Source organism: Cydia pomonella, chromosome 2, assembly GCF_033807575.1.
Source record: "Cydia pomonella isolate Wapato2018A chromosome 2, ilCydPomo1, whole genome shotgun sequence".
In the NCBI taxonomy this organism is placed as follows: Eukaryota; Metazoa; Arthropoda; class Insecta; order Lepidoptera; family Tortricidae; genus Cydia; species Cydia pomonella.
The window spans coordinates 7,598,647-7,618,183 of NC_084704.1; the positions used below are offsets into that span (position 1 = coordinate 7,598,647).

General features: G+C 38.5%; 2 protein-coding genes across 6 annotated transcripts in view; one reads left to right on the top strand and one right to left on the bottom strand.

The window, feature by feature from the left end:
* Positions 1-4: 4 nt before the first annotated feature.
* On the bottom strand, positions 5-3,520 carry LOC133532701 (uncharacterized). Its single transcript, XM_061871477.1, has one exon. It carries the CDS (start codon positions 3,382-3,384, stop codon positions 1,207-1,209), a length of 2,178 nt encoding a protein of 725 aa, XP_061727461.1. The 5' UTR covers positions 3,385-3,520; the 3' UTR covers positions 5-1,206.
* Positions 3,521-6,171: 2,651 nt separating this feature from the next.
* LOC133532727 (uncharacterized) overlaps positions 6,172-19,537 on the top strand; it is a 38,144-nt gene continuing 24,778 nt past the window's right edge. For all 5 annotated transcript variants that reach the window (XM_061871510.1, XM_061871536.1, XM_061871518.1 and 2 more), the window contains exons 1-4: positions 6,172-7,359; positions 7,453-7,625; positions 8,985-9,080; positions 16,609-16,700. In XM_061871510.1, the coding sequence (XP_061727494.1) occupies positions 7,192-7,359; positions 7,453-7,625; positions 8,985-9,080; positions 16,609-16,700 (529 nt within the window). In that variant the 5' untranslated portion in view covers positions 6,172-7,191. The remainder of the gene's footprint in view (positions 7,360-7,452; positions 7,626-8,984; positions 9,081-16,608; positions 16,701-19,537) is intronic.

Sequence of the window (19,537 nt, forward strand, 5' to 3'; positions counted from 1 at the left end):
TTAATCATAAATTGAGATGGTCCTTTATTACTGACAATGTTGTATAAACTTATAAACAAGGATTGGTAAATATTCGCATTTCACAGCAAATTAGGTATTAAAATCTTATTTGCGTGTATTATAAATATTATTATAAAAATGAGGCTGTACCTACACGCATTATACATTAAATATGTAGTTTGTATTGATTTCAGCTACATAAGCTTTGTTTGTATACTTTTAGATTTTACATTTCGAAAGTGTCATTATGTTCTTAGACGCATAAATCCCGTTTACCAGCGCAAAGACAAGTTCAGAACGTCGGGATTTATCAGGAATATAAAGGCTGATTTTATTATCTCAGACCAAACTCTGAGGGGTGTAGGTCATACTGAACAACTTTTAGTATTGGGCCAACCCCGAAAAAAAATCTGCCGTCTCATACATTTCGGTGAATCAGAGTCGATGTTTTCTATAGAATAGCTGTTTTATTTTCATGATTTCGTGTTTGGTCCCATAGTAAAAGTTGTTTTTTGTCTGGCAGTGAATGTGTTAATAGATACAGGTAAAGCCACAATATTTCCATTGTTTGATTTTCTGTAGCTGAAAAATTTAAGCGAAACAAGAATCCGGCGAATGAGGAACTAATCAATATACCTCGAGGCGTGAGGAGGATATTATAGCAAATATTAGCTTTGCCTAAGTATTTTAGTTATTTTTATGCTCACAGTTCTGTTGACCTTACAATCTAGTTTGCCGTGAATTGCATGCAAATTCCAATGTATACCTTATAAACTAAAACACTTTTCGTTACAATAGTCTCTACAGTCAGATCACAGTCATCTTCATTGACTTGCAATAAGAGATAAACAAAAATAAACAATATATATTACTAACTGACAATATTTTAAGCCATTGGCTTATATTCAGTCTAGAAACAAGGAAAAAATTACAACTAGGTAATATTAAAGAGGGGTGGGTAGATCAGATGTTTCAAAAAGTAGCCAAGTTAAGATAGTAGATCTTGAAAGTTCATAACACCTTATTGTAGTCTAGCATGGAAGACTGAACATTTTGTGACTTATTTCAAATTTTAGTGTGTACACGGTATGTACGGCATGTCATGCTAAAGTTTAGAAAGTAGTCTAAACTTTTGCATAACATGCCGTAAGAAATACTATACTATTTTAGGCCCCTTAGTAACAGTCGTAAATTTGAGAAGGGAGACTAATATCTGTCCCTTCTCCCTCCATATCCACCGCCACCTCCGCCATAACCACCATCGCGACCGCCGCCGCCGTAACCACCATCGCGACCGCTGCCGCCGTAACCACCATCGCGACCGCCGCCGCCGTAACCACCATCGCGACCGCCGCCGCCGTAGCCACCACCGCGGCCGCCACCGCCATAACCACCTCCTCCACGACCGCGGCCGCCGCCGCGGCCCCCACGCCCGCCTCCTTCGGCGTCGCGACGCAACTTCATGGCTTCAAACCTTTGTGCCATTTGCTCCAATTCATCAGGAACTTCCTGATTAGCTTCCTCAAGAATTTTTATCAATTCCCTTGCATGTGCCCAATCATTCCTCGCTATCAATGACAGTGAAATGCCTGTCTTTCCTGCCCGACCAGTCCTGCCTACCCTGTGCACATACTCTTCAATATGACGCGGAAAATCTAAGTTAACAACATGAGTGAGGTCCTTGATATCTATTCCTCTGGAAGCAACATCAGTGGCAATTAAAATGTTTACTGTCCCATCAACCATTTCTTCTAAAGCTGCTTCACGATCACTCTGGTCTCTGTCTCCATGCAAAGCTTGGCAACTAATATTTCTTATTGCCAGTTCAGTAGAAATGTGGTTTGCTGTTGCCTTCTTACCACAGAATACAATCACCTTGTCTGTAGGCTCCATGTTGTTTAAGAAATCTAGAAGATATTGCTCTTTTTCATCTTCCTCAACAAATACAATTTTTTGTGTAACTGTGTGAACAGCTGCAAGATCCAGTGAACCCACATTAACCTGGATAGGGTCCTGCATATAGGACTCTGCTAAGCGCCGCACACCTGTGGGCCAGGTGGCTGAGGTCATTACTGTCTGGCGGTCAGGTCTGACATCAAATAATGATTTTCTGATCTGAGGTTCAAAGCCCATGTCTAACATTCTGTCAGCCTCATCAAGGACAATGTACGAGAAGTTTATGATGTTCAGGTGCCTGGCCATTATCAAGTCATTCAGTCGCCCAGGAGTAGCAATGACAATGTCTACACCTTTGGACACTACTTTGATTTGTTCTTTACGATCTCCTCCCCCATATAAGCACACTGATTTAATGCCTCGGTATTGATACTTAGATACCTCTTTGTCAATCTGTAATGCTAGCTCCCTGGTGGGAGCCAATATAAGGACTGATGGGCCTTCTCGCTCTTCTCTTGGGGTAGTCTGACCTTCAATATGTATAAGAGCTGGCAGAAGGAAAGCTAATGTCTTGCCAGTACCAGTTTGAGCAATGCCTATTAAATCATCACCTCTAAGAAGAACTGGCCAAGCTTGGCTTTGAATTGGAGAGGGTTGCTTAAAGCCCTGCTTATATATTTCCTCCAAAATCTCAGGGTAGTGCTGGAATGCTTGTTCAAAGGTCAGAACTGGGTTTGGAATAGGCCTTAAGCCAGGTTTGTCATCAAAAGTTCTCTTTACTTGAATATCATGGTTTGCTTTACGCCAACGACTAACTTCAGCAGGGGACATTGCAGCTACTTGAGGATCTTCCTTATAGAAATCTTTGACAATAGGCGGTAGCTTGCTCCATCGCTCCTTCTGACTCTCTTCGTAAAACGAATTCAACTTAGTCCAGTCAATAACTTCCACACCATTTTCATTTTTTTTCAAAAACTCGCCAGATTGATTACTGCTGTTACTAGTGTTCAAATCTCGTGATCCTGCAGGCTTATAGTCTTTGACAAGATCTTGAATCATGTCCTCAACCTTTGCGATAGCCTCATCAGTACCCGTCAGCGTGATTTCAGTTTCGTCGCCGCTAGTATCTCCGATTTTGACTTTAGCCTCAGAATCAAATTCAAGATCTTTTATTTTAGACCCGCCTTTACCAATTACGCGACCGATCTTAGAGGAAGGGACTGAAATGACTTTTCTGTTACCTTCGTCTTGCCGTGAAAAATTGCGACGATCTCCGTTACGTCGATCGCCGCCATCCCGACGATCTCTGTCTCTATTGTCGCGCCGGTCATCGTAGCTACTAGTCTGAGGGCCACGTGCTCTCCAGTTGGAATCGTTACTGCGTCCTCTGCCTCTGCCACTTCCTCTCGGACGGCTGTCGTATCCTGAAGATATGGGTGCCGAGGGCATCACAGCAACCGGTTCATCTTGCCATTCGTCGTCTGCCATTTTGGTTTTATAAATATATTAAACTTTTAGAGTAATCTTATAATTATTCGTTTTTTTAGACGGGACTAGCAAGTCTAGTTCTACACTAACATGATTCTAACTAAAAACACATGCTTTTATTTTCAGATACAGATTGTTGAAATTTGTTATGAACATAGACAATTGAATAGTCACCCTTTTTTTTAATCCAAGTGCAATTGTTTTAAGGCCTCTATAGACCTCAACCGCATATGATTTCATATCGTCGGCTAATCTCAAACAAAGAATACAATACTCAAAAGGAGAAGAACGCTAACTCCATACAAAAAAAACTTCTACTACAAAACTGCCATAACGACCACGAACGGGCGAGGCTATTAGCCGTTTCCGAAAAGGAATCCGGGCATTGGCTGCACGCGCTTCCATCGCGAAACCTTGGCTCCACTCTAGAGCCACCAGCCTTACGCATCGCTGTTTGCCTCCGCCTGGGCCTAAAGGTATGCGAGCCCCACGCTTGTAGTAGATGCACCCAGCCTGTGGACGCTCTAGGACGGCATGGCTTACACTGCCAAATGAGCGCAGGCCGACTATACAGACACGCCACATTAAACGACCTGATCCGCCGCGCCCTTTGCACCGCCTCCCTACCTGCGACTTTGGAGCCGTCAGGCCTCTCTGCCACCGACGGCAAGAGACCTGATGGCTGCACTCTTGTGCCTTGGAGCCTTGGCCGCCCTTTAGCGTGGGACGCTACCTGCGTCGATACGCTAGCCCCGTCCCACGTTGAAGGATCGGCTCGGAAGCCCGGGACTGCCGCGGACCAGGCCCAGACACTAAAGCGCCGCAAATATGCGTTCCTAACGGATCAATACGAATTTACGGCGCTTGCCATAGAAACACTGGGCCCATGGTCGACCGACACAAAGCAATTTATGAAGGAAGTGTCGGTCCGACTAATAGGTGTCTCGGGCGACCACAGGGCGGGCTCCTTCTTTGCCCAAAGATTGAGTCTGGCGGTGCAAAGGGGCAATGCTGCTAGCATCCTAGGGAGTATTCCAGAAGCGGGTAGCTTTGGGGAGGTATTTTATATTTAGTTTTTATAAATATATATAAGTGTAATATAAAAATATTTTCTTAGTTTCATGTTAACAAAAAAAAATGCCTCTTTCAAAATTTCGTTTATACTACTAGCGCTCTCTTTGTATCTCAGTACTAAAATTGACAACCGGTTTAGCATGACGGATTTTGGTAGGTAATTCGGTTTAGGAAGCTAGTGGTTCTGGGCTCGAATCCCGGCGAGGGTATTTCGAGGGTGTTTTTAAATTAGCATTTTTCAAATAGTAAAATGTTATGTTAAGTAGATATTATTTAATTTATCAAAATCACAGGCATCTTTTGTATCGTCAATCTCCAATTCATGGTGATTATTCAGCGCTCTAAATAAAAAAATGCCCCCAAACGCGAATACTAGCATTACAAATTGGTAGAGTCAGACAAAGATAAGTTGACAGCGATTTTGATAGCCCAGACGGTGCAAGTGTTAAGTAAACGTCATAATTTCATAGAAGTATTAGAAGTTTGACGTTTAAAATAACACGTGCCCCGGTGTTATTTTAAACGTCAAACTTCTAATACTTCTATGAAATTATGACGTTTACTTAACACTTGCACCGTCTGGGCTATCAAAATTGCTGCCAACTTAGCTTGGCCTGACTCAAGGCCTGTCGACTTCCTTAGAAATACATGACCCTTTGTAATTGCGTATGTGTGGTCTGATGCTGGGGAAATACGTTGCCAGTAATTAATATAAAAAATATTTTGCTACAGCGACATTGCTCCCATCATCTGGCTTTGTTCATACAACTTTAGGAACAAATAAAATTATTTTTATCAGATATTTTGGTTTATGTCCATATGTAAATTATAATTATTTTATATAAATTATTACCTATTTCTTTTTGGTTTTATCTGTGTTCATAAAATATGTGGAGATTAGAGGCCCTCCATAATAATATTTAAAAAAGATCTCAGTCACTAGAGGCCTTGAGACTCAATATCAAAAGACACTGACCCGCCGCATAATCCCGACTAGTTTCACGCTGACCAAGACTGCTGCACTGAGCTGTGGAGCAGAAACATCCGACAATTGGATAGATGTAATAACAACTTTAGTTGTCATATATCCATGTTTTTTTGGCCTGATATATGTAATCTGATTACAATTTAAATGCATTAAAATTGTGAAGTAATACCAGATTTGCCAAAGATTCATGTTTTAGGTATTAAAAAGCTATATTAAAAGCAATAAATAGTATATACACAACGTTTTTTTTATCATGAAGATTTTTAATGACTTTTATTTAATGTTATCAAGGAAATTTGGGAATTAAAACATGCCCTAATAAATAGGCAAACTAAACATAAATACCTAATAAGGCTTTTAAAAAAAATAAAAGATAGGTAATAATCACACGTTCAGGATAGGTTATTCGGTAGCCACGTCATTAATGAACCGAAATTACCGACCTGTGGTCTCATTGAATAAAATTTATATAGGTATGTAGATAATTAGATATAAAGAAGTGCCACAGTTAGTTCAACACGCCCCGTCCGATACATATATTTTTAATAATATGTATATATACCTTTGAATGTTTTCTTTTGCCTATTGTATGTTTTTCGAATCAAGCTCTTTTGATCGTAATATATAGGAATAATAATATTTATAACTTGATTATAATATAACTGTTTTGTTACCTTTTATATTGAAATAACTTCCTAATACTTATAGAAATCATTATCTCATTACAAAAAATGCCTGTGATTTTGATTAATATCTACTTAACATAATATTTTTCTATTTGAGAAATGCTAATTTTAAAACCCCAACAAAAACAAAAAATACAAAAAGAAATACCCTCGCCGGGATTCGAACACCAGAACCACTAGCTTCCTGAACTGAATTACCTACCAAAACCCGCCAGGCTAACTACACCGGTTATCAATTTTAGTACTGAGATTCAAAGAGAGCGCCGCTGGTATAAACGAAGTTTTGAAAGAGGCATTTTTTTTATATGGAGTTTGCGTTCTTCTCCTTGTGAGATTCCTATTATTGCGTCTCTCCATTTTATCGGTAATATCAGTCATAATCCTTCTCACTCTATTGTGATGATAAATCGCAGTAGTCTGTCGAGCCCTTGAGGTAGTCCGTTCTACGTTGTCTCTGCTTCGTGTTACGCACTCACACTCCGTAAATACACCCACACTACGCTAGAAAGCAGAGGGCCTACCGCGAACCACGTTCGTCGTGTTGCCTCCCTGTCACACTTACGTACGAATTTACAAGTGCGACAGAGAAGAAACACGCCAAACGTGGTTCGCGGTAGGCCCTCTGGATAGATACATAATGGTTGCATTGCACATCTATCACACACAGTGTCATACTCAACACGTCACATTGTTTAATTCAACTGGCACACACAGAAGTTAGTTGATTGCTCGCTCTTCGTTCGCTGTCGCGTTTCTTTGCTAGTAGCAGAAAAAATATATATTCGTATTTTTAGGTGTTTTTGTTTCTGATACTACTTTTCGTTTATAATTCTGTTATATATTGTGAGAAGTGCCAAGTTAGAAGAAATGGAGGTGTGGTCGTAAAACTTGCATTGAGGACTCGTTTACAAATTGATCTTCCCTAGGGCTCGTGCCTGCGTGCAGTACAGCTATACACCGAACATTTGCGACACAAATGTTTTTATTATTTCCGTAACAACTAAGTGGCGTTAGGTTATGCATATTTTAATTAAATCGAGCTTAACCTAGGCTTCTAAAATGAGCAACTGGGCTAGGAGGATGCACCGGCGGGCTGCCACTTTGAGCAATGTGGTCACATCCTGCGGGCACCCAAATACCCTGCCCTATCCGCGGCGGCTAGAAAAAGTGAAGTTCGGAGTACCCTTGCACGAAGTTTGTAAAGACGACATTCCTGGGCCTCTACTCGTTAGTATCGGATGTAAAAAAAAAAACTTTAAAAATCAGAATTATGTAGAAGTATAGTCGCCATCAGGGTTTTTATACGGTTTTATTGTGTAGGTGCTGATTTTAAAGTTGAACAAGGAGGCACCGCTGCGTCGGGATGTGTTTCGCGCACCAGGACACCAGGGTGCTATGAAGAAGCTAATTCACTTCCTGCAAACGGGCCGACTAGTGAATGTAGACAATTACTCTGTGTATACCATTGCTAGTGTACTCAAGAAGTTTTTGAGGTAAGTTTTCAGTTACTGAACTATTATTTTGTCCTTCATTTAATTTACTAAAGAATATATAGGGATATATTCTTGAATTGGTAGATGAGCTACAACCAATACTTACAATTATTTTAATCCAATAGTCTCTGGAAAAAATTGTCAGTGTTACGAAATGAAATGGCCTCTATTCTATATTGAATATCTTATGCAGGCCTACAGGTGTGACCCAAACCTGAACACGTGAATCTAATTCACTGCCATTTTTTTGCTAAAGCACCTCTTTCAGGGATCGGAAACCGGTATTTTTTGTATGGGTACGAAAACGTTTTTTCGTTCTTTGTTAATTATTTCATTTCTAACTAGGCAATCTAATAATACGAAGTCGTTATCTAACAACACAATAAAATTATGATTATTATAAACCAAAATATATGATTATTTCGAAGTTTTTGGGAAAAACCGGTTCCAATCCCTGACCTCTTTATCTCTTATATATCATAGCTAGTTCTTTTTTCAAATATATTTTTTCCTCTGCCATTTATTTACCTTCCTTAAAATATCAGAAGGAAAAAAGAGAAGATTTAATAAATATTATAGGATGTTATTACACAAATTGACTAAGTCCCACAGTAAGCTCAATAAGGCTTGTGTTGAGGGTACTTAGACAACGATATATATAATATATAAATAGTTATAAATACTTAAATACATAGAAAACACCCATGACTCAGGAACAAATATCCATGCTCATCACACGAATAAATGCCCTTACCAGGATTTGAACCCGGGACCATCAGCTTCGTAGGCAGGGTCACTACCCACTAGGCCAAACCGGTTGTCATTTAATTCTTCCCTTAAAACAACATCCTAGATGGATGCCCCATCAATATTATTCCTTGCTATACTTATTTTAAGCATTAAAAAGAATCACACAGAACCGTGGAAGTACTGTGCAGGAAAATGAGACACTGCAGTAAAACAGTCTAATAATCTTAAATTGCACATTTATTATGTGGTTCGTTTTTAACCTTTTGAACGCCAAGAGCCACTAAAGTGGTTGTGTGCTGTCGTGCCTACCACGCCAACGACCACTAAAGAGGTTTATGGCAGACGCTGTCAAAGCAATTTTACTGTTGACAGATAAAGTTTAAATTCGTTTCTCAATAGTTGACATATTGGCGTGTATACCACATTTTGATGCGAGGAAGAAAGCGTTGAAAAGGTTAAACACACATACATTTTTCGAGTTCTTTCTAAACATAAAATAAACATAGTTAAGCATTGTCCAAGTGGCACAAGGTCACTATCTTTACAATGATAATTGAGATCATTCATATGTGTGGTTATCTGTATATGTAATTAGAATTGTGTGTACAGGAAAATACCAGGAGGTGTTTTTGGACGCGATGGGGAGATGCACCTGTTCACCGCTGTGGAGTTCCCAGAAGAGCAGCAGGTCCATGAAATAAGAAGGTTAGATAGTTCTTAAACCCCATTTAGATGGTTCATGAACTTGCATACATTCCAGTATTTGGTTAATCAACTGAATTCATTGTACTCTGTAGACATCAATGTATCGAATATTGCATGCAAGTTCTTGAACAGTAGGTTTAAAGCTCCATAGCTTTAAACCTACTTTTATATTTCATATACTAAAATCTCAGTTCAGTTTATCCAGCCAACCTGATTTTGCATATAAAATTAGTACAAAAACAGGTTTTGAGCAGTAACTTGGCCAATCTAGTTGTCATTTTAGTATCTAGTATTTCAAAACAGAGACCATGTGTTTATTAGTAAAGTTTGCAGTTCCTAGTGATAATCAAAGTAGTTCTTAAGTTAATTAGAGCTTTTATTTTAAATAAAAAAGTTTCTATACTTAGGTTCGGTTTCACCAACCACGAGTTGCTTGCTTACTTCAAACTCAGATAGTATAGTATTAAGAAATTGTAGTAGGGTAGATATGTCCTAAAAGGGTCAAAAGGGTTTATCTGATATAATCAATATATCAATAATATGATCAATGTTAGTTTAGGCAGCACTAAACTATATAAATATAAATAAATAATTTAAATATTATAGGGACATTCTTACACTTTTAGTTTTAACTGTGACAGGTGTTTTGGTGCACTTGCTCTGTAGTATCAGACAAATCAATCATATCACCTGGTACAACCGTAACAATATCTGATCTATTAACAATCACCACATACTAGCCTAGTTGCTATTTGAACAACAGGATTGTTACGTTATAGTTAGTGCACATATATATATAATGTATACATCGTCTTCCTCATGTTGTCTGCGTTTTGCCACGGCTCATGGGAGCCGTGGGTCCGCTTAGGAACTAATCTCGAGAATTGGCATAGGCACTATGTAGGTACTGACCTTCCAACCCGGAGGGTAAACTAGGCCTTATTGGAATTAGTCCGGTTTCCTCACGATATTTTCCTTCACCGAAAAGCAACGGGTAAATATCAAAAATTCGTACATAAGTTCCGAAAAAGTCATACGTGCCGGGGTTTTAAGTTTAAACTCGCGACCTCCGACCTGAATTGTTAAATAAAATTTTAATCTGCTTACAAAATTTCACGAGAATTGGTTGAAAAAAGAGAGATAGAGTTAGACCAAGCTAAGTTGGCGGCGATTTTGATAACCCAGACAGTGCAAGCAGTGTTGGCCGAAACGTTAATGCAATCAAAAATTATTAACCGTTATGAATTGAACCGTAAACTGTAACCGTCTGTTACTTCTATGAAGTTATGACGTTTAAATAACACTTGCACAGTCAGGGCTATCAAAATCGTTGTAAATTTAGCTTGGTCTGACACTATACGAAAGCACTTTTGGCCAAGCTGAAACGAATACGCTCAGTCAATTAACGAGTTTTTAATTAAATAGGGCTATAAATAAACATTTAATTCCTCATTGTGTTACCACCTATTTATGTACCTGTGATGAACGAATAAAGAATTGAATTGAATTGTGAAACTCATTTCATAATTATAATAAAATTATACAAAATTCATAAAAACATTTAATAAATACAGTAATGAGACAAGGCATGTAATGAGAAGCCACTGGAAGTAATTTTACCACGATATTGCTTTCAAACATGCAACCTAAACAGTAAAACTACTTAAAGAAACATTTGCGTTCATTAGTAATACGAGTAATAATGTTAATTTCTATAAGAAAAAACAAAATGGACTTCATTCATCACTTAAACTTAACAAAGAGCTATTGATTGTAGAAGAGATCTAAGTCTAAGAAAAACATCGTGCCTCGAATTTGTCACCTGAAGTGGACGTCGCTGCAAGATCCCATATTCATAACTTTAGGTTTATTATTGTGGTGTTGCGGGCGTTTTGAGTGCCACGTCGACCAAGCAGTGATCTTTTGCGACAGTCCTATCCAGGAAATTCCATATTCCTTGGGCCGTAAAAAACTTTAGTAACTCTAGTTGTTGACGTTTGACAATTTTAGTCAGTTATTACAAAACTTATGGCGCCATATAGCACTCGCCTGCCATTCTTGAGACACTATTTGTGTCGTTTCCAAGCAAAGTCCCACTTTGTCGCTTGCCATAAGGACGCTTTGACAGGTTATTCGTATAAAGATACAATCAAATCTCGTCCTTATGGCGATCCGACAAAGTGGGACCTTTGACTAAATTTCGACACATTTATTCTTAGACTATATGCCTCTACAATAAATAACTCTTTGCACATAGTAAATACGATAAGTTTACTTAATTAATTACGATTTGTTCGCTAAACGGGTGTGAACAACCGTACAATTATTGCCATTTAACATGTGTGCACACATGTTTATAGTGAAATAATCTATTCTGATGGTTTATTTGCATATTTGGTCTTCAGTATATGTCAAAGACATTATGTAAATGAAGACTACCTATGCGTGGTTTACACTCATTATGCATGATTATGACGTAGTGAATGAATCACCTACGTAGGTAAGTATTATTTGTTGGCCTGTAATTTGAATGTCCTATTGTTATGTTAAGTATGTTTTGTTAACATACTTCATGAAAAAGAAGCTCTCAATACGATTGCACTTTTTCATGCATTAGTCGTGACATGTTTTTTTAATTTCATTAGCTAAAGTTAGTCTCGTTAAGTCTCGAAATTCGCCCACGCGATCAACCATGTTACCATAGTGTATAGAAGTAATTGTTTTATAGACTGTGATGTTACCATGGCAAACATAGAACCATATTACATTAATAATGAGTAAGTCGTTTCTTAGGGTTTGTTTAATAATCAATTTGACACCGTTCCAGGAGGGAAGGTGACACAGGGCTTGTCCGCTTTGTTCATTATAATAGTCCAGTGTCCAGTAGAAATTATCAGTTTTACCAATATCAAGGAGTCACGAAAGTTATTTGAGTGGCAGTCTTCTAAGAACAATTTTGAGTGGTTTGAGGCCCAATTGCATGTCCAAAGGGCCTAATTCAGTTATCTGCTTGCATACCCATAGACTATAGGGTTGCCATCCGTCCGGGTTTCCCCGGATTTGTCCTAGTTTAGAGGGCGCCCGGGGAGCGTCTGGGGGGGGGGCTTCATTTGTAGTCCGGGTTTAAAAATTTAAAGTCTTAGGCCGCCCGCGACACGCACAAACTGCTTAAAAAAAGCCTGTTGACAGGTCCGGGTTCTGGACTCTAAAATCCGGGGTTTTCACGCGTCTTGTCCTGGTTTTCAAATTTTAGAGATGGCAACCCTACCCTAGACTGACCGACATATGTAATTACGTAATGTATGCATTTTATAAACAGCAGATCTGCGTCTCGTATACCCGGTATACCTACTTAAAACTAAACGCAAGTAGGTCAGTCATACCCAAATACAGAATTGAAATCACTTTTATCCGAGATTGGTCGCATACAATTCCTTCCGTATTTCGAATACTTTTCCTCGCAGCTGTCCCGGAGTAATGTGGAGCGAACAAGCTCAGTGACCCGTTCACGCCTGGCCCGGCAAACCGATGATACTCGCTCGCAGCTGTCTATTTACAAAACCTATTCCCTAGTATAACTCGGCATCCAGAATAATACAAACTATGCCTAAGAAGATATTGAAAAGGTTATAAAAATTATCATTATTATTTTTTGGGCAACTTACTTGTTTAGGATCAAATGCATTGACATATATCTAAGGACGGGGCTTTACGGGCAATAAGAATTGGGCCAGTACAGCGGTGTCACGCACACGAATTCGAGATTATCGTGCAGTCTAACGCCACAACGCGATTGGTAGATGAGTTCGCATCACGCGCGCGATTGGTCGCAACTAGTTGCGTTAGCCTGCACGATTGGCTCTAATTCGTAAGTGACACCACTAAACTAGCACCATTCTTAGTGCCCGTAAGTAAATGGGCTTAGCCGATCGAAGTGTTTAACAGATGGCGCCATCGTAGGTTTTACTTGTGAGTCCGACGAATACTGTCTTTTTCTTGTTTTGTATTTTTTGGCCTGGAACAAAACAAAACACAGTTAAAAACTATGCTGGCGCAATCTATACAAACCTTTGACAGTTGCCAACCCCATTAAAGGTTTTTGAAAAACTGTATGATGTACCTACAAAATAGACTAAGAGAAAGAACGGGGGGCGCCATAAGTCCTCAGTAAAAATTGCAAATTTGGTAAAATTCGACCTATGCCGCCGTGACTTGGGTGGTCGAGGGGATGAGAGGCACCTGCCGCGATAGCAAATAACGCTGGTTCGAGTCCAGCCCTGGGTCCTGGAGGCCTTGGTCACTTTTTCTTAGTATATGACATTTATTCGGCTCATCAATGATACTTGCGTAAAAAATCGAATTCAAGCCCTCCGACCGACTTACACTGGCTAGCCAAAGCGATACTCTCATAAAGCGTTGTGAACGCCGTCATTATTTCTCCTTTTTCATTTGGCAGCGGTTTTCTCACGGGAATCATGTGTAAATAGGCGTTCGATAATGATTTCTAAGAACCAATCAGACAAGGATAAATTGCGCTCCTGTGGGTGATTGATTGAATGAAGTAGGAAATAAAACAATTATATTTAAGTATGAGAAAAAAAATCACGACCAAAATTCGGAATTGAGATTTACTTCTCTTTTTCACGGCATGTAAGGTAGTGAGTAAAAGTACTATCTAAAGATGGGTTTTGAAGAGTTGCGGCGACGTATTAAAAATGGGTCCAACAGGTACCTAAAGTAAAAATTCCATTTTCCAACTTCGAGAAATCAGGGAACATACTTATCGACAAATTGAGAACCCTTTGAAGACCCCTGTCCTTCGCTGGAGTTACGTAAATTACCCACGATACCGAAAATGGCTGGTCAATCGTTTGCCGAAGCGCAACACAAACAATGCACGGACATCGGGTATCGCATCGAAATGTATGCAGGGCGACTCTAAACATCCATTGTTCCGTCAACGCGCGGGGGCCACTCTATTACCGTTCATGTGCATGTCCGAATACTATGTTACTATTGTTACACCATACAATGGATAAGTTACACGTCTTTAGATTTATTAATTGTCTTCAAGTTATATAAATAATCCATTGAGACCACATAAGATCTGAAAGACAATGGCTAGACTAACGCTCAATAGAAAGACTAGATTAACAAAGAACCCTAAAAAGTGGTGAGGTGTTGAGTTCAGCAGTAGGCTGATGATGCTTTTATTTGTGTGATGTTACACAGCATGACAGCACGGAAGATTTTGTAACTTCTTTTGCGGTACAAATCCACGAAAAAAATAATACTGTTTTGTACTTGTATTAAAAAAATTGTACTCATACGGTTTAGGCACTGTGACACCGGAGTCGTGGTCGTGCTTGGTAAATGCTACGTATGAGTACAATTTTTTTTAATACAAGTACATAAAAGTACTTTTTTCTCGTGTTGTGTTTGCGTGACGTCTACGTTAAGTAAATTTAAGAAAAATAGGAACGTTGGTATTTTAACAACAGCCACTATGGATCCTATCTATGGACGATCACTATGAACATAGAGCATCGTTTTAGGTAGGTAATGGTTACACCGTAATCAAATAATTACGAATGACCCTAATCCTTAGTAGCCAACTTAGTTTCGGTCAATTTAATGGTCGAGTTACACGTTACTAAGAAGCTGTCATTCAATCTACCAATCTTTTCCCTTTTAAAGGAGTAATCGAGTTATATTATATATTTACGCGCGCCGGTCAACGACCCGGCATTATGTCATATTTCCCTGTTGTGTTATGTTATGTCGGTCATTTATGATAATGGCTACGGTTTAGGTAAGTCTTGTTTACGCCCCATTTCCTCTTTAAATGGCTTACGGTATATATAATTACTTATTAAGTAATAGGTAAATAAATTTGGTATTTGTGGTAGGAGCCTGGCAATTATGTGTTCTGAATGATTTTATACTCTGCATACGAACTGCGAGGAATTGTAGCATAGTTCTGCTTTAACTATTGACATATATCTAAGGACGGGCCTTACGGGTAATAAAAATGGGGCCAGTACAGCGGTGTGACATAGTATTCTTAGTGCCCGTAAGGCCCGTCCTTAGATATGTCTTTAACTCATTTAATTGCTACATTATGCCTTGCATTAAATAAGGGTTAGCTGTTTTTTTTATTTTTATAAGTGAATAGTGACAAAAAGCTCTCATAAATACAAGTTGCTGAAATTCTGACCTAGTCTCCCAAAATTGCATGGTTTTTCCAGTATGTATTTGACAATGACCTGTCGAGCTTTCAAGTCCAGTAACTTGGATTTTACAACATCAGACATAAAAAAAAAACCAGACGACCCTTATTTAATGCAAGGCACTACCCCTTATTTGGACCGCTTTTAACAGGCTACTTGTCTCGTTGCCCCGTTATTATATAAAACGTAGATCGACTTCAGTTACATAAGGGTCAAACATATTTTAGAAAACGGTCACTTCTGTGGATAATACTAGAAAAGTTAACGAGTCTGGCACATAGAAACTTGTTTGCAGGGGGGTCAGTTATCTCTGCTGCTCATTATACATGCATATCATTATACATACATATATATCCCGTTTTTTTATTCGAGCCTCGGCGTAAAAAAATGCTTTAGATTCCCTTAACTTTGCGAAGTCTACAGAAAAGACTTGATAAACTGCACCTAATAATCAAAAATTCAATAACAAGCAAAAAAAATATTGGTGCAGGCGTGCGCGTCGGCTATGCGATATGCTTTAGTATATTTCTTTAGGTATTGAATAAAATGTTAACAAACCACAATATGTTATTTTACTAGGCAAGAATATTAAAATCCATTAATTTAACTCGTTTGCGTGAAGTCTCATTTAGTATGGGATTTGGACACAGCGCGCCAAGCGGGACGTTTTAGAAACTTAAAATGAGACAAAATGAGACTTAACGCAAACGCGTTCGTTACGTTACGCCATCGAATAAATTTACACTAGGGGTACTGAGGTTTTAGTATGTAATATTAATAGTTACTTAAGTTACTTAACCTAAAAAAGAAGCTGCTAAGATTGTGCTATTTTGGGAATAAGGATATATCGGGATGATTTGATTTATCAATAGTAAATTAGTTTGTAATATTTGTTATTACGTGGCCATAAAGAACCTAACGAGAAGAATACTTTAGACATTTGAGGGTAGTTCAAAACATTACACGATAAAATGACATTGGTTGAAGCCAGAACGATATAGGGGACGGATCAAGGCAGTTTTTTATTTGGTTGATTAATACATTTTTAAGTGCCTAAAAATGTAAAAAAATATATATTTAATAAACTACCTATACAAATACAATTCTCGTATTGACACATAACTTGTTATACGTGTGTTTTTGTACTTATCACAAGATATTTATTTCTTGAGTCTTCGATGCATTGAAATTTTTTCCCGTCTCGACGAAGGCCAATTTTCACGAGATTTCTCGCGTCGAGAACGAAAAAAGAAAGTAAAGAACCTGAAGAATTCTTAAATATGTGTTTTTGTTCACAGACTGCTTCTGTCCCTGCCAGTGTGCACGCAAAGGCTGCTAGTGCTGCTGTTCGGCACGTTTCGGGTGATGGCGTCCAATGCTGATAAAGCTGGTAAGTACTACATAGCTGACTCTTTAAAATGGTATTCCTGTTCAACTGTATTAGATGTAAATAGGAGTGAACAGACAGGCAGACTATCCAATTCAATTGTTTATTTATTTGAATCAGGAGATTCATATAGTGTTGGTAGGCTCAACAAGTACAAATTATTTAAAAGACTCATGACAGTCATGACACATTAAGACAAATAACAACACGTAGTACATTAAATAATAAATCTAGGCACTCTAGATGCACTATCTCTCAACATCTTGTTCCTGCCATATGTAGACCGTTCCAGTGCTTGAGTGCTTGACTATTATGAAGCCCTGCAATATCTTTTTCTCAAACTTGCTATGAAATGATGACATGACTTACGTCAAATTAGGTCCGGAAATACTACATATCAGGTGCGATGAGTGAAGATGATATGTAAAGGAATTTCATACTGCCTTACATACCTAGGACTGTAAAGCAACCTTCTTTTGTTTTTTAACGTCAAATTGTGACACAACGTCTTGGCATCCAACCATCAACTAGCTTCAGTTAGCTTGGTACGGTGATTTGTTGTGCATATTCGTTGCTAAGCAACGGCGGTCAAGATTGTACACCGCTGGTAGAGTGGCGAGCTGAGTAGGTCGCCACAAAACAAATTGACTACAATTTTTTGTTTTAATTGCAAGTTTGAGAAAAGCACTATACATATCTCGGCGAGAAACAGGGTTGCCGGCCGCGTATCTCTATCCGGCTTCGCTACGCTCAGCCGTATATATCTACTTGGCCTGCAACCCTACGTTTCCCGGCCTCTATTGTATGTACTATTGCGTTAGTGGTAGGTAACTAATAAGTCAACAGTTTCAAGATAATTAATACGTTATTTATAAAAAACGGCATCTTTGTCAATTGAACTAGCGTAGCTATCACAGCATTCGATTTGAAGAAAAAACTATATTTTGCTCCTCATGGTTATTGTATATCAGTCACCTTTCATCTTCATTCAGCAGAGCCTTGCTGGCCAAATTGTATACTTTATTTGTTAGAGCGGGAGCAGTGTCTCAGAGCTGCCTGTTCATATCACGCCCGAGACGGTTTTTTTTAATTTGAGTCGGAGTGGTTGGTAGTGTTTAATTACATTTAATGACGTTCTGTATAAATGCTAACTAACACTGACATATTTATCATACTAAGGACACACGAAACGACACTCCCAGAAACATTTTTCAACTCTTTGCACGCACTCGTTGCCGAAAATAATTAGTTTAATTTTGCCAATTACACACAGCCCACGCACGCCTTAATAAGTGATGCAACCGCCCCGGTTCTCCCGCTATTGTTTAATCTTACTTAATTTCTCAGTGACATGGTTTTATTGTGGTAGTATGAAGCCCATATGTGTACATTATTGAGCTAAAGTTATGGCAAAAATATGAGCACTCATGTAACATTGTTTCGTTTGAGGAAATATTTTAATTTAAATATATTTCTTCCTTTATTAGGTATCTTTAATTAATTGCTGTGGTTTCCTTATGATATTGTGCTAGCGGCCCCAATAAGTCGGTTATAGGTATGGTGGTCTAGCGCCGCATCCGATGAGATAATACTCTCTAAATGTAGTATGTCGATATTTTATTTTAGGAATCCATCCCTACATACAGGATGGTTTTTACTTTTTATCATTCATCAGTAATTTCCACGCAGAAGTCGCGCGTAATTCTTTTTTTTTTATTTTTTTTATGGAGGATAGGCAGGCGTTTGACCACGATCACACCTGATGGTAAGTGATGATGCGGTCTACGGTGGAGCACGCTTACCTATGAGATACCTATTTACTCTAGCCTTGAAGAGATTCAGATTGTACTCATACGATTGTAGATTGTAATTCAGTACTAAATAGCTGCTCAATTGGTGAGTTGGTGGTCATATGTTAGCGCATAAAAACAGAACAACTATCACATGTTATAAAACACAAACAAAGACATATTATGAACACCCGATTAAGGGTGGATGGTTATGAACTCATTATGGTAATGCATGACCATGAATCATATTCGCCGTATGCGTCGACGTTTTACGTCCTGCGTGTCTTGACATCTGTTGGTAATGGAAACTTACACTTTCTTCATGAGCAGCGGCCTGTTATAATTGTTATTTAGCCACTCGTACTGTTTAATGGGAGGTCAAGGTTTGTCTGGAAAATACCGCTTTTTTACATAACAATACGGTCGCCAGAAATGTTGTCTAGAGACTTCAGCGCTTCGAATCCTGATTTTTTGACTTTCGCTCGATATAAAAAAATCACTACCGTAGTTCAAAACGCACTTTAAAGATTTGTAACAATTAATTTTAAATTAAAATAAAATAAAATTAATTTTATGCCCAAAAGCTTAAAATATAAATATTGCCTCTAAAAATTTAATTTTTGAGGGAACAACGATTACTTAATTCTTTTTTATAACTTACAACAAATTACAATTCAAAAACATGATTTGCGCGGCCCCAAGCTCGCGCATCCATCTCGCTCACCCTTACGCTCAGTGAGAGTGAGAGAAAAACACGAATCTACGGGGTCTTAAGCGATGAAATTTTAAATAAAATAAAAACTTCAAATTTAATAAGCCAGATTGAGCAAACATGCTTTTGTTTTTCCTGCTGTTCTCCTCTATATGTCGCATTTATCAGCCATATCTCGTAAAATTTTCATCTAATGTTTTTTTTTTGTCGATTTAGTTTTAGTACTAATTTTTTTCATAATGGTGTCCGCGTGACATGGTTTGCAAGGTATCACAGAGCTCACAAGTGTATTCAGATACAAACCACAGAATTGCAAGAACCTTTAGATCTTTTGCTGG